The sequence below is a fragment of the Neolamprologus brichardi genome, chromosome 13 (assembly GCF_056152115.1).
Source record: "Neolamprologus brichardi isolate AB-2024 chromosome 13, ASM5615211v1, whole genome shotgun sequence".
Lineage (NCBI taxonomy): Eukaryota > Metazoa > Chordata > Actinopteri > Cichliformes > Cichlidae > Neolamprologus > Neolamprologus brichardi.
The window spans coordinates 10757459-10773895 of record NC_142116.1 but is presented as its reverse complement, the minus strand read 5'-3'; the positions used below and the strand labels follow the sequence as shown (position 1 = coordinate 10773895).

The 16437-nt window shown below is 37.8% G+C and overlaps 1 protein-coding gene across 4 annotated transcripts in view; it reads right to left on the bottom strand.

The window, feature by feature from the left end:
- The window catches only part of grid1a (glutamate receptor, ionotropic, delta 1a), a 261832-nt gene that overhangs the window by 94336 nt on the left and 151059 nt on the right, over positions 1 to 16437 (bottom strand). For all 4 annotated transcript variants that reach the window (XM_006783669.2, XM_035904886.2, XM_006783670.2 and 1 more), the window contains exon 3: positions 2908 to 3192. In XM_006783669.2, coding sequence (XP_006783732.1) covers positions 2908 to 3192 — 285 coding nt within the window. The remainder of the gene's footprint in view (positions 1 to 2907; positions 3193 to 16437) is intronic.

Below are 16437 nucleotides of genomic sequence, written 5' to 3'. Positions count from 1 at the left end.
TTAAATGTTTTTAACTTTTCTCTGCTTGCACAGATTATGATTAGTTAAGCAAATTCAACTATCACTACATTGCACATTTCACACTGACTGCTTTTTGATTGGGATAAGGTACTGAGTAAATCAGCCAAATAAACATATGAACATGACTGAATATGGACACGAAGCAATATTATTAAAACGTTTCTAGAATAGTTGATGTTCAAGTCTATTTAACCTTTTTTTCAGACCATAATGTATACATATATGTGTACGTATATATGTACATACATATATGTACACATATATGTATGTACATATATATATACATATATATACATACATATATATACATATATATACATATATATATATATACACATACATATATATATATATATATATATATACATACATATATGTACATACTAGTGCTGTAAGCATTAATATCGTTAAAATGACTTTAACCGCATTAACGCGATAAATCTCCATTAGCAAGTTAGCGTAGATCACCCTGTGCGTGGGGGGTGGGCGGTGATTTTAACAATATTAATGTTAATTAATGTTAACATATAAAACAAGTAGTTCCTGTTTTATATGTGCATATTTTTGTTTTCTGGCTTCTTCTTTTCATAAAAAATATCTTCTTTAATTTATTATTCTATTGGTACCAGTGCTAAAAAAGTTTCCCAGAAGTCCCACAGAAATGTAACTCAAATCAACATATGTAAGAGCTCGACATTCACTGAATGCCTAGACAGATTAACAGACAGCACTTTTCTTTGCAGACAGTTGTGTCAGTCACTGTGTCACTGCTTTAAAGCAGACACCACGGGTATTTGGACTGTTCTGTGATGAGGATCCTAATTAGCCGCTACATTCCTTAATTAAATAAGTTCAGAGCTAAATAGTGTAACACAAGCACACATGTCAGTGGTGCTGACTTTGTAGTGTCTAATTTAGCATACTTAAAAAAGGCTACTTTGTTAGAACAGCTTCTTGATGAGCCAAGTCTTCTTCATGTGATATGCATACCGCAATGTGCAAAATTCTGAGTTATTTTGAATGTTCTGATTTTTATCCACCACACAACACCATGTGTGACGTGTCTGACTGGTCCTAAATGTTATTCTGCAGCAGGAGAAAGAGGCCAAGTAACCAGCCAGTGCTAAAAAACCTATCTTTAGTGACTGGATGGACAGTGTCCTGCAACAGATGGCAAGGCCTCCAAAGAGCCCCGTTATGAACATCACTGAGTCAGTCCCAGATTACATGTAGAGACAGAAGCAACTGAGACAGCCTGAATCCATAAAAGGACTATGGAAAGTTTTCCAGGGTGTTTAGAACAACTTACTTGCAAAGTACCAAAAAAACAAATAAACCCAAACAAACTGTACTTAGGAGAATTTGCACTGTTTCAAAGAAAACCACAGGCAAGTAAGAATCTGATTGGGATTTTTCTTTCTGTTTACTTTTGTTTGCTCATCAGCAGAAAAGCCAGCATGATATGTGGCATTATTTTTCTAACCATTGTCTCTTTTTTTTAATGAAAATAATTATTTGAAGGTTACCTCTAACTAAATTTATAGTACATTATGCTGACTAGGATATGTGTTGTGAACAAGGACAAAATAAAGCCTTAACATTTCCCAAACTACACATGAATCTATTAAAGTATGATGATTGGAATTGAGACACACAAAGAATGGTTTTGCTGGATAGAAAGACAGACAGTTAGTCAGAGATATTAAGCTATCCACTCTATATAGCTAACAAAACACATGGCAGGCAGTCAAGCTCATTATAAAAAGGACAGTTAGCACTGGTTACCACAGATAGGCAGCGAGCCAGTGACTAGGAAAGATCTATAGAAAAACAGATGGTCAGACACATGCTGACCCCATGAGACAGACATTTAGAGAGCTAGTTAGTCAGATAGACAGCTAGTCAGAAAGAAAAACAAGATTCAGAAAGCAAGACAGCTTGTCAAAATGAAGCAAAGACAGGTTTCCTTCTGTAGTGGACTTTCATTGATCCAACTCAATGCTGAGAGTGCATTTCTGCAAAGAGTAGCAATGACAGAAGGAAATCCAAGGACAGAGCTTTGTAAATGTAAGCCAACATGTCAAACACATGGAGGACTCTGCTAAAGTGACCAAGTTACGGTTGGGAACTTGCCTGGGGCCCCGGTATTCTGATGGCTTGCTTTACTATACGCTATATCAACTTTAGCTCAGTTGTTTCCAGTACTGGAAAAATAAAACTGATTTATACTGCCTTCTGGACTCCACTCTTCCCAGAACTAAAAAGATTAGCCAGCAGAGACAAAGTCTCATCTGATGAATGGAAATGCAGCAAAAGGCTTTATATGCCCACTTCATTCTCCTACCCTTCCACTGCCTTGCCAATCACTCCTTGATCCACAGTGCATTTCCCAAATGTGGGTCACAAAAGGTCTGGTTCACAGGGAACTCATAGTGAAAATAATTAAACAGAAATGAAGAACATTTGAGAATATATAAAGTACTGTTGGGACACATCCTCACAGATGACTGCACCACAAATGAGCCAATTAAGCTCATACTTGTTTCTTCATGACAATACTGCTAAAACTGAATGCAGCAGTGAGATGTCGTTATTTTTTTTCCCTCCTGAACCTTTGATTTATTTTTTAACAGTGTGGAACTACAGTATATGTTTGTGTGGGAGTGATGATGTTCCTTCAGCTTACTTCTCACTTGGTCTATTCTTTTCGGCACATGAATTCTCAGCGTTAATACGGCTTTACTGCAGCAGCAGCCTGATCTTCATCTCTGAAGATAGTTATTGGACATTTACATTTAAATGAAAGCAGTGAAACCATCTTACATACAAATGTCATGTTTATGAGATATATTTGTTGTTAAGGTGCTCTCGTTTTTCCCAACTCACCGTAGTCGCTCTCGTAAAAGATGATGAACTTCTGCCAGTGCAGTTCAGAGACAAGAGTGAGCAGGACGTCGCTGATTCGAACAGGTGGCCGTGCAGCCAGTGTGTAGCTCTCTCCGTCTGGGCTCGGGTTGAGCTGACAGGCAGTACGGGGTGCGCCATCCCCATTTCTTTGAATGAAGAGGTGGGGGATGTGCATTGCATCTGTCAGAGACTGCAGGGCACTTGCAGCTGCACAGCCCGTAGATGTAACCAGCGCGAGGATCCCTTGGTTCATCAGCTCGCATGCTGGACAGAAGACAAAAAACAAAACAAAACAGACTTTGTGAATACGCAAAGAAAGAACGCAGGAAGAAATTAAGGGCAAAGCACTGAGAAACATTTTATTGAGAAAATTAGATTAGAAGAAGAAAAGGAATAAGATATGAAAACATAATCAATTCCGACATGGATTTAATTTTAAAATAACATATTTTTTTCCACTTGGTCTTAAAAAAAATAAGATGCTATATCCTACTTAAGATTATTTCTGACCCTTAGTTGAGAAATGATCACTAAAAGTTGGACGTTTGCCCTAAAGTTATAATATAATGTGTAGCTGAGAGATTCAGTGGAAGATGAGGTCGATGAGTGAGTGTATCTTCTAATCCTTGTCCACAGACAAAAAGGGAAAGCGCTTGCTAATGGAAACTGCTACTTGAAAACAGCAGTGAGCTACCTGAGACTGTGGGGTTCTTATCAAAACAGAAGTGGTGGCTAAGTGGGAAGAATCTGGCATGAATAAAAAACAGGAATATTTTAAGATGTAATGATGCCTCATGTGAGTCCCGGCTTGATATGGTCCTACATATCCTTCACTCTTTCTCTTGGTTTTATGTGTAATGGTGGTGAAAATCTGTAAACAAGCACGGATTAGGACTGCAGACACATGCTTGTAATGTCTGTGGTGGTTTTAAAGTCCCTACATCTCTATTTACACGTGCAATTTGGGGGGGGGGGGAATCTATTTTTGATCCTCTTAGGGAAGGTCACCACATCTAGCGGAACAAAATGACACATCTTTCAAAGATGAGGTACTCAATGAGATACTTTTATATCTTAAAATAACTGATTACATTTAACCCTTTAAAGTGTGAATCATGAAATTATTGGCAGAAAATTATATTTTTTTGAAAACTTAGTGCTTATTGAACCCTCTTACAGATAAAAAATAATTTATTTATTTTTATTATTATTTAATTATTATTATATTTTCATCAAATTTGCTAAACCTGTGTAAATGTATTGCATTATGCTATTTTCACAAGCCCTAAGACTCATTCTGACCCCGTATCAGTTTCTCATCTTATATTCCTGTCATGTTTCTAAGATGAACAAGTGTCAAGCCTTTAATGTTGACCTAACTCTTCCCCCGGAGTATGCTCCCGTTTTCCCTTTAGTTATGAGATGCAAAACAGAGAAAAACACAATCACCACAAAAGAGAAAGTGATAGGAATACAAATGCAAAACAGCTTAAATGAAGAATATTGAATTTGCATTTAATTTCAAGCTCTATCTCTGTTATGTGCTGCATAATCATCTACTACAGGGATCGTCAAATTTTGCATGTGACATGGGACAGTCTATGACAAATGCTGCTTTTAAAATTCAACTCACTGTCTCTCGCACAGCAGGGCTTTTATAATTGCACAAACAGCTGAGCATAATGTACAAAACAGCAATTAAATGTTCTCTCACTGAATTTCATAATACTTCCTAATTATATGGTCTACTTCAGTGTCTACAGAATCTGGCACGAAGGAAAAATGATGCAGTCTAATACCAAATTATATCATTCAAACCCCTTCATAATAAGTACACAAACATATCATAAACATGAAAGTAAGACACCATGATATTAAAACCTTCGTGCAAAAGTGAAAAAAAGAGGAAGGTTTTTGTGATGAAAATAAATGAGAATAAGGGTCTGAGAAGAAGTGGTGAGGCGAGATGATACTGAATGGAGACATAGTGGGAGAGGACTGTGGATGTGTGTGGGAGAAAGTATGGCAGAAGAGCTGGACTATTAATGTGACAAATGGCGATTTCATCTGCTGACTGCATGCACATGACTACATTAGGGCACTCTAAATCACGACTAGAGGAAGTATGAGGAAACCAAGTAACATACTAAATAGGAGACTGAATGAAGGAATATCGGGCATCTCAGGTAGACGGGCATGCACTGTATTCGTGGTTGTAGTGGTTTAAGTAAAACAAGAAAAAAAGAATAAGAATAGAAATGCGAGAGAATTAGGAAAGGGGTGTGGGAGTAGTGGAGAGATTATTGGTTGCTTTTTGCACGAATGCTCAGGGGAATTCAAGAAAATGTTCCTCAGGCCAGAAAGTGTCTTACAGTTTGTACATGAGTGGGAGAGACAGACAGACAGTCATACATGCAAGCCAAGGTGTGCATAAGGGCATTTGGCAAATTTTCTGTAGGGCACCATGAAATACCTTTATGTTGCCCAAGTCATGTCAGCAGCAGTGATCAAATCTAGTACATGCTTCAACTTGGATACAACATCTAAATGTGTCTGTTGGCAACAACAATATGTATTGAACTACACACTGGAAACAGTCTGTTCCCAAGAGTTACCGATTCTCTTTTAACAAGTTTCACTCTCAGGTGCAGCCTACTCACTACAAACTTTACAGGGTTGGGAAGGGTGTAATATTGGCTTGAATTCCAGCTTCCTGTGCCATTAAGATACTTGTAATAGACCTGGATCAGTTTGTCCATTGACAGAACATATATGAATTCTAAGTTGAAATGATGAGTTTGGAACTGTCCATTTCAGATTTTGGTGAATACAGAAAAGAAGAAATGCATAGTTTGCACATTTCATTGATTACCAAGGGACAGCCATTTTTTAAAATGAAGGCACGGGCAGGAAGTATAAAGTTCCAAAGGGTTTATGGGTAATAAAACACATTTCTGCGAGTATTAAGTTGTAGCATAATAAACTGCAGTATAAATAAACTACTGGTTGCACAAATGACTTTTCTAATGTAAGGCAGCACAGAAGGACATGATAATAAAAAACCTCCCAAAAAGGAGCAAACTTAACAAAAACTTTAGTATCTGGTATATTTTAACCTAATCTGCACACCTTTATTTTTATTTTAAGTGTGAGATTCAAAGCTCAAAAGCAGAGCTTTACAAGGAAAGCACTGGCTGATTTTAGGATATCAGTGAAAGGTGAATCCCGAGGACTGAGTGACATGGCATTAATATGAGAACCTTTCATTTGAATGTTTCACACTGTGTGCCTGAAATACAAGTACTGAGCCAGGTTAGAACTGGGAATTTTACTTTATCATCGCATCTGAGCAAACATAACCATCCCCAAAATGTTAAACATGCAATTTATTGACTGATTATAAATCTGTATTTTGTGCTTCATGTATAGTGTAATTATTTACCTAATGTTCCATCAGCTGTCATGCAGTGAACTGGAATCGTCACCTTCATTTGTACTATAGGATCAGGACAGAGTCACCTCCCCTAACCTCTGTGTTTCAGGTGCTTTTAGCAGGCCGTGGCTAAAGTGTCTTCAGCCATTTTGGCTTCGTAATGGACACCCCAGGCCCATTAAACAGCAGACAGCCAACTGACAGGAGGGAGGAGTACTCTATAGTCATTGGCAAGGATGATAATGGTGGAATAATGACTCTTAAATGTTCCCCCTGAAGTCGACAGAGGCCATCCTTCATTTCCTGCAAGCTATCTGACAACCAGAATCAGCATACAACAGCACTCTTATTCATGTGTCATATACAAAACCTCACTTTTCCAGAATAACACATGCAAAATACTCTAAATTCACATAGTTGATTAACATTTACTTTAACTAATTGGAAGAATTTATAAACTACAAATTAAGGCACAGGATGCTACAAAGTAACAGCTCAAATAGGGAAGCAGAAGTTGCTGTATTTGGAAAGAGAGATTCAGTAATCTATCATGGCCACGTGGAGAATTCGTCATTTTCTTCTATCAGTAACAATATGGTTGATCGATGGACAATGAATTCAGTAGGTGTATGAATTTTTAAACACTTTTAATCAAAGCTGCATATCTTTAACAACTTGATAAAGCTCTCATCACAATAAAATACATTCCTCCCTGATCAGCAAAAGCACATGGCCTTTTTCTGCTCAAGTCCTCGCCTCATCCGACTAGTTCAGTTTTGTGCAGATGGGCCATGGAGCGAGAAAATTATCATCAAGACACCAGACTGAAAAAAGACACCGCAATCTGTTTTCCCACGAAAACGGGATGTCATCAGTGTCTCGCCCTCATTTTACCAATGTAATATGAAGGGATGAAACAAAACACCACACCACTGCCTTGGTGAATATTGCATAAATTGGGCCTGTCTCAGTGATTTCACAGCCTAAATAAGACAGTCTCATTTAGTTTGCTCTGACTCAGAGCCCGATCCTAGGACACAAAGGAGAGAATCACCACTGAGATAAATGCTGCGTGTTGTCAACACAACTCTTCCCTACAGTGACAGTGGTGTAACTCTGATCTAATTGAGACAGCTTGTAATACAAGATTCAGAATTAAATGCTTTATCTTCATTTATGCGGGGAGATTTTATATTAATCTGGGATTATTTGTCAGAGTATTAAAGTGCTACAATGCTTTTTGCTGTTTTGATAATAAGCGCACATGTATTTATTCTGAATATCAAAATCATGACATTTCAGTATTAACTTGAATGTAATTAAAACAGATTTTAACAAATTATTGATTTAACTAATTTTCCACAAAGAAAATACCACAGCTTGAATATTCTATTGAATTTTTGCTTTAAATAATCATTAAAACCCACCATATGTTTACATTTAAACTTCTACTTGGCTCAAACTCAACTCCGTCAGCACACTACACTGATTACTATATGAAGGGCTCGGATTGAAATGCTCTGCAGCTGAATTAGTCATTGATGGCTTTGGAGCACAGTGGACTTCTTTTTATGTATTAGCTGGTGGATAATTCGCAAGAGCTTTAAAAGGTCCATATTGTGCACAGCTAAGAGGAGACGGGATGTTTTGTGTCATTTCTTATAAATGGGTCCTTCCACACTGCTTTTGGCAGCTTCCCACAACATAATAGGACTTCACCACACAGAGGGACAAATGGGAGAGATCAGTATATGGCAGCTGGACCAAGACTCCATTCAACAAATAAATGTACGGCAACATTGCACCTGCAGTAGGCATGAACCATTTCTAAATCAAGCTCTCTCCTTCACTCTCTCAATCTCATCTTGTGCTCTCTTTTGGGAAGATAAAAATCCATGGCCCTTTCCTAGTACCTGCTCTCATCTGTCAGACTACGATAAGGGTACATATACCCTGTCAATACTATTGATGCTAAGACTGCCCACGTCATCTAAACTGTGATGGAGTATTTCACTTCAGTAAATTATACCCTCCAGATAAGTGACAGGCAGAATAGCAGAAATAAGCTTAGTACAGTGAAAACTGCTTATATTCAGGGGGTGGATTCAATAACAGAAAGACCTACAGCTCAGCAGAATGCAATGATAAATATTACCTTTGTGATTTTTGAACTTTAATGTACAATTTGTATTTGTCCACTGGGGCCAGGAAAACCTCACGATGTAATTCAATTCAATGCAATATCATTACAGCCTATTGCCTCAGAAATTAACTCAATAAATAACTCAGAGTCTCAACATACATTTAAGTCATAGGCTTTACCAGACATTGCATTTATTGGAGTCTTTTGTATTAAAATTAGATTTCAGATAGGTGCTGGTGTTTGAAACACATTTAAGTGCATGCAGTCATCATTTCCTGTTAACCGTCTTCTGAAATCTCTCTTCTAATGCTGCCTAAAAAGCATTACAGTACATCTCCATGTCAGTGTGCCCACTTCTACATATGATGCATGCTATAAACACTTGTTGGTTTTTATTAGTTTAATAGTTATACTTAAAAAAAAAAATGTTTCTACTAGAGCAAGAACTCAGAAGTCAATTGCTCTTTACTTTCTCAGCAAAGCCAATTGTTGCCATTACTTTGTGAATTTCTAATGGCTAAAATGCCTTTGCTGACTTGTAAATAATTCAGTGTGACAGTGGCAGTGTTGCAGTACAAACAATGACACATAGCTGGCATCTTTTAGAGTATTTTAAATCACGCTACACTAGTTCCTGTTAGTCCTATCAGGCACAATGTTTGAGGCACATTCACTTTTCCAAACTGTGTGCATTAAAACCACCACAGCGATTGTGTTGCACCAACTACATGCACCATGCGTATACCGGCTTTAGAGCTCACAGAGAAACAGTGCGTTGCTTTGTTGCAAAATCTATAGACTGTATGTAACAATCACTGTTGCATCTTCCAAAAGCATGCAAATGGAGTTATTGTTTCCTTTTCTCTCTTCGTGTTCTGAACTGAAGAAGCGGCAATCAATAACAAAATCTACATTTTGTTGAAAATCAGAATGGTTTGTGTGTTTAGAATGAGGCCCAGCGTGCACTTTAGTACTTTCATGTCTCATCCTCTGGGTTTCCATGTTAAGTATGCTTTTGAGAGCTGGATCTTATTATTTATGACATCAGAGCTGACAAAAGAAGATAGCTGCTGTGCCTTGTGAAATTTATGCTCGGGGATATTTTTTGGCTGCTGGTACCCAGGGGATGTGAAAGGAAAAGAAATATAGTGTACTCTGCAGGCTGCGAGAAGAGCTTGACCTAAAGGAACCCACTCCCTGTACATTTTGTAAACAAGGTAAACAAACATATAGAAAAACTTGATGGCACACCCAATGTACATTTGTCAAAAACTGCTGAGTCATTGATTATTCGCCATTCTGACAGTGAAGCAGATGCCACCAGACAATGATAAAAACAACAGCACCAGAATGTGATACAACTAGCTGCCATGCCTTATGGCATCAGTTTCAATTGTTGAGCAATCAGCAGTGACTTAACCCTTTTCCCTGAAGCAGCGAGCTTTTGATGTAGTTCACAGAGCAGACATGTGTGTGGAGTCTGAGGCAGTAACATTAAAGACAGTGATTCTACTTCTAAGATTAACTTGATGTCTGTAAGAACAAGAGGACAAATGGCAATCTGGAACTGCATATATATTAATCCATTTAAATGAATTCCCACCACTCTTTGTTTCTTTGGTATCTCTTAAGTCCCTTATTTTTTTCAGACTGCTTTTGACTCTGTCACTTGTTCTCCCATCAGCACAGCCACTGTAGCTTCCAGGGCTAATATGGTCAGTGTAATACACATAACAGTCTTTTACGCAATGACATGTGTGTGCGTGTGTGTACGTGCATGTTGTATTTTTCTCTCTTCTCTTTTTATGCTTGTCTGATTAGCCTTCTTGGAATTAACATGCGGCCATGCCTGTTGGGACAAGGTGCTTCATTGGCAGCAGCGTGCTGAATGTTGAATCAGGTGAATAGCAAACCTAGTTTTGATGTGGTAAACATGTGTTTGGGTTTTGTGATGATTGATTTGGATGGCGTTATCAAGAAAGATTGGCTAGCATTTTCAGAGGATAATCATGACTCATTCACTACAGGGATAGACTGAGTGGAATTAGGAAACATCTCACGCGCTCTCTTGGTAATGTGTCATTTGCTCTGATATCATCTCTTTCTTTGTCTCTCTCTGTTTGTACTTTTCTGGTCTCCTTTTCTTTCTCCCTGTCTGCAGATCTCTCTTAGCCTTTTTTCTTTTTCATCTGATGTCTGTGGGTTTGCTTCGCGTGTGCCCTGTTAATGTCACCCTGCACGTTGCTTATCACAACCTGCCCTTGTCTGTTTAAGCCCATCTGCATCTCAAACAATACCTTAAACATGCAAGATAAATAATGAATTAGCATAAGTGCCATCTTTCTCTGTGCAACAGTAGCAGCATGTGAGACTCTCAGTCGGTGGATTAAAAAAACAAAACAAAACCATAGCTACATTAAAATGAGCAAACTTTAAATACGTACATAAATACAACTGTGGTCACATAACTGGCAGCTCTTTAGGAACTAATAATAAAGTCGATCTGCAAAACAGATGATTGCATTAGGCATTATACTGGGACTGGGATAACATGTGGTTTATATGATAATAGTGTAGAGAGATTTGAGGGCTCCAGAGGACAACCCCTTTAACCCTCTCAAGGCAGGCGTTGCCGATTTGAAACAGTTAAAAACTAACAACCTGATTACCCCACATGCATATTTTATGAGTTTGTTTTACTCAGAAGTACCACTGCAGGACTTGGTTGTGCATTAGTAATAAAAAGTTTAATTTGAGCCTGAGAGGGTTAAGTTCCCCATGGCATCTCACAGACACAAGTTTTTAAGCTCTTTTGGCAACTCTGAGTTCACTTTATAAGTCAACTTGTCTGCAGCAGCTAATGGTCCAGTAGCAATAGTGGAGCTGCTACAGTTAGATGTGGTTAGGCACATCTGTGGGTAGATATGAATTTCTATAGTCTGGAATGAATCCCAGAAAAATGTTGAAAAGGGGTAAAAGACATTTTTTCTCATTTGTTGTTGCCATTTATACTGTAAAGCTCCAGCTTCAAACTCACTCTATACACTTGCTGTTCATTTTTTAATGATCTTAATATGATCATTTAAAACACAAGATAATGCCACCTACCTACTGTTCAAATCTTTGATTTGTGTTGGGAAGCCGATCCGATGAAAGATTCCATAAAATGAACTGACACAGTTTCTTTTAGACACGGGCTAAACTGAAAGGCTGCACTAAGGCCGAGCATAATTCATATAAGGATTATTTTGTGATTTATACTGCTGTAGCAGACTCCAATAAGCTTAGATTACTCTAGAAAACCCAAATAGATTCCATTTAAGTCTTAAATGACAGCATGCTGTTAACACTGTTTTGTATTAAACCTGGTGCTTTCAATTATTAGCTTTGCTGGCATTATTACCTTTTTGTACTGGGATGCACGTAGCCCAAACATCCCATATGAATAGGGAGCAGAAGCATTTTGAGAGATAAAGATGTGTGCTTATGGTTTCCACATGTACTCTGCACAGTGTTTTGGCACAACTTACTAGCACAAGTTCAATGCTGTTGGGCACTGGCCTTCAGTACATTTTCTGTGAAAAATAGCATCTTGGATCAATGCTGTGCAATACTGATCCAACTAGTTCTCGCACCATTTATGTTACATTTTCTAAGCAAAACTTTAAGTTTTAGGTTTCTTTTACTGTAAAGAAATATCCTCGATACCTTTCCCTATTCCAATTTATATTATATTCCCTCTTTCAGTGGCTTACACATTGCTAGTGTGTTAGTCTACCATCTCCACTAAACCTCATGTTGGCACATAAGATCACAGCCACCTGTTCCCACAGCTTGAACAAAGCTGGACATGTGTTCTTATGCAAGCCTGATGGCAGATAGGTGTTCACCTACTTTGCAAAGTAATTCACTGAAATCCACTCCCACCATTATCTAAGACCTAAGTCAGAGGGAGAAACAGCCTTCTTCCTACGTGTTAAATCAACTTGATGGGCTCACGATGTTGATTCATCCTGCTGAGCTGAGCAATACACAAATTAAATGTCAGGCTGTTAAAAGACACAAAAACTGTGTAATTAAGTTTTGGCATTAGTATAGGATATTAAAATTCTTTTTTTTTATGCTAAAAAATTCAAGTCACAAATTTATTGTTCAGTGTTTTAACATGACACATCTAAATTAAAAAATGTCGTCGATCAATACGGCTGAAAGGGGCCACAATTGGGGTATGAGTGGTTGGTTGAAACACTGGCTAAACTCAGAGAGTGAACAGTACTTAACCACCTGTGGACTTGAACCAAACCTCTGTCAGATCAAACACATATGTTTGATCTGCACGCATCAATAGAAAACAATGACACTCTGAAAGCTCCTGTCAATTTTACGTCCTGAATCTGTTCAAATGATCTTTAACATAACTTCCCTTCACCATAGCAAACCCTGTAAATACTATAGGTGGTCATTTTTAAAGAAGTAATCATTAATGAAATTGCAATTAACACAAGCGGGGTCTTAAGATGAGGGTAATGGTGTGAACAACAGTAAACAAACAGCAGCAGCTGTTACATGCGCACAATTTTTTATTCAGATTAAAATCACTCCGATTAAGGATATTAGGTCGGCTAATTACATGGGATGTTATTTTAATACGCTCTGGTGTTTATCTGAACACACTTAATAAGAGGAGTGTGATGTGCAAAAGTAATGAATATGTCATGCATTAATCTTTCTCGGCTATCTTATCTATCTGGCACAAGTTTGATCAGTTCTGTGAAGATGGATGTTGTCAGTTTAAACTCAGTAGTTTCAGTTATTTTGTTGCTTGAAAAAAGAAGAAAAAAAAACAGGGAACAAGTTGAGTTTTTTAAGTTTCTTTATACTTTGCTTTGAAAGAACCAAACTTTTAATTTAATGTGGTATTGAGCAATGGTTCTCCTGGCTTTCTAAAGTTCTTTGAGAATATTTTTGTGCTCAGTTTCTGGTTTTGCATTCATTTTCTATCCAGTTCTTGTACCCAGCCATTTTTAGAAGAATGTTTTCCTTTTTTAGTAAGTCACCTAAACACTTAGTTAAATAAACATACCAAAGATACATTGGTATCCTGGCCAAAGAGCTATTAGCTGAAAACCTGGCACATCTTAGTATGGTGTGCAATATGTGCTTAAAAAATAGAAAACTAAACAAGAAGAAGGACAACAGAAGTTGCAGCCTTAAAAACATCTACAGCAGCAGTAGTTGAAAGCCCTGAGAGATACATTTGGTCCTTTGTAGCTACCGTTTACCGAAATCTCATGAGAAATGGCCTCAGTAGAAGGCTGGCTGTCAAGAATCCATTCTTAACCAAGAAAGCAGTGAGAAAAGGCTGTTAGAGTCGAGTTTGGACCTTAAGAGTACTAGAGCAGTATGGGACAATTTTGATAGAGATTGGAACAAAAGGCAAGCAGCATCCAAAGAAGAGCTTTGGAAGGTCCTTCAAGAATCCTAGAGAGATACTTCTGAAGACTAAGAAATTTGAAGAAAGCTTGTATAAGAAAGTTCAAGCCATGCTGAAGAATAAAGGTGAATTGATTTTAAACTTGTTGAGACTGTACAAACTCTGTTTTTGCCATAAGTACTGTACCTTGAATTATCGATGCACCGATTTCCTATTTTGCTAGTAATATGCAAAGAAACAATGTGTGACTCAAGACCTTTGAACAGTAACGTAATGTAGTAACTATGGCAAATAGAATATCTCATTAAGCCATTCTCCATTCTAAGCAATATTTTTAAGGAGATGGGGGTGCGGTAAGTGACGGTAAGTGACGGTAAGTGACGGAAGTGACGGACAAGGTAAGCAACTCGTGTTGTAACTGACGTCAGACGCTGGAGATTTTGGGGAAAATTAAAGCGAATGGTAGTTTAGAATTGAACAAATTCCTTTAAGCCTCAGTATTACCAAATACACTTATCAATTGTCTTATAACTAACAACATAACTAACAACATTTGTCTAACTCATCTCCAACACCCTGGAGAACAACGGGGAGAGTTTACAGGCTCTCCAATATTACATCGATCAGTGCTTCCAGGATCTCGTAATGAAGAAGGCCCAGAGTGCATCTTCCCCGGCCAAATCTGGGACGCCGTCGTCGAAAAGATGTCGCCCGGCAGATTCCCCCGGCACAACATCGCCAGCTGGCAAAGATATTGCCGACATACTGGAGTCAATTGACCAACGTTTGTCCAGTTTTGATGCAAGGCTGTCCTTGGTGGAGATTCTTCACCAGGAATTTAAATCCTTGCGAGAATCCCTGGAGTTCAGCCAGCAGCAGGTGGGGAAAAAAAAAGAAAAAGGAGGTTGACTTCCATAAGTAATTTGAATGATTTATTAATGCAGAAGATGTAACGTTTTTTTCTCCTTGAAGGAACAATAATCTATATTCACTCCTTGTTGTCACAAGTGTTTTTAATTCTGAACACCGGAATCTCCCAAGTTCCAATAAGCTTCGGTTATTATCTTGAATTTACATGCAATGGTTGCACGAAAAATAATTATAGCAACAGTCAGCAGCTTATCTATTATTCATTTCTACTTAATTTATTTCACCAGTGTAATTAAGGATTTCTGTCTTTAACTTGCTAATCAAATGATTATATTTAAAGTGAAAATATTGAAAACCAATGCATGTGTAGTCTATGAAGAGTTACACAATGTGTAGTTTTGCTTTCTCAATTTCTTACAAAGATGTTGCTTTTACAGGCAAAAGGTTTTCACACTTTTACTCTCATCTTTCATTATCTTGTTGAACTAAATAATGAGCCTGCACTTTCAAGAACCACATCAAGACCTAAAGCCTAATAAAGTAACTGTGCACAAAATCGCTGGAAGAATGAGCACATACAATTCAAAGCAATTCTCTGTCACATTGAGGAGTCAGTTCTTTCTTTCTTTCGGAAAAGGAACTGACTTTACCCTGAAAGTCTGCTCTCTTCTTAACGTTAGCACTGCCCTGTTGAAAAACAAATTAGCTCATTATCCTTGAAAGGCTGGGCACATAGGAGCAGCATGCGTGACAAGCCAAGCCTTTGGTTGTGCCAAGCTGAAAATGTCAACATACTACCTCGAGAGTGCGCATTAAACTCAGGCGGTAATGGCTGTCACAAGACAGATCCCCATTATCAAGTCCATTAAGGCACCACACTCCTTCCCAGTGAAAAAAAAAGAAAAAGAAAAAAACAGCCAACATGCTGCATAATCTTAAAGTTCAGAATAAGCACCTGTAGATAAATGCCAAGGTGACACACTTTCCATCGTGCCTCCAACAACTTTTCATATGAAGTTCATTAAAATCAACTACAGGAGACATATGTGCCAAAATATCTTTTTGTGCATGCGTATGTATGGGTGTGGAGGCATATCCAAAGTTTTATATATGGTATGTCATTTCATTTGCATGAAAAGTAGCACCTCAGTAGCAAAGTTAATTCAATTTTCAAGTGTGATGACTAAAATGCGCTGGCATTTTCTCCGTAATGGATTCACAGTGTAATATACTGTATCCCCGCTCAAACAATTTAATTAATTTTAGTACTTTTATTTATTTTTTTCTTTTCAGTCTAGTCTTACTGGAAGGGACTGTGCTCTCCACCTAATTTACCAAACAAACGTAAAACAAATGAGACAGGGATTCTACAGAAGTAAAGATGTTTGGAAGTGAAATGAGTAGTCAGATATTCAGTGTTTGTCTTCATTTCACAAACAGATGCCGTGATGAAATATTGTTTCAGATATGTAAACCACTTTAACTTAGCTAGAAGTTGTTACCTTTACATTGAGCCTGAGTGACTGTTTGCTTAATTTTAGTTTTTATTATCTCATATCCTAAATTGCAAACCTCTAAGTCATTTTTTGCATCAGGATCTAATTTCCTAATAGACTGTATTTCTTTTTT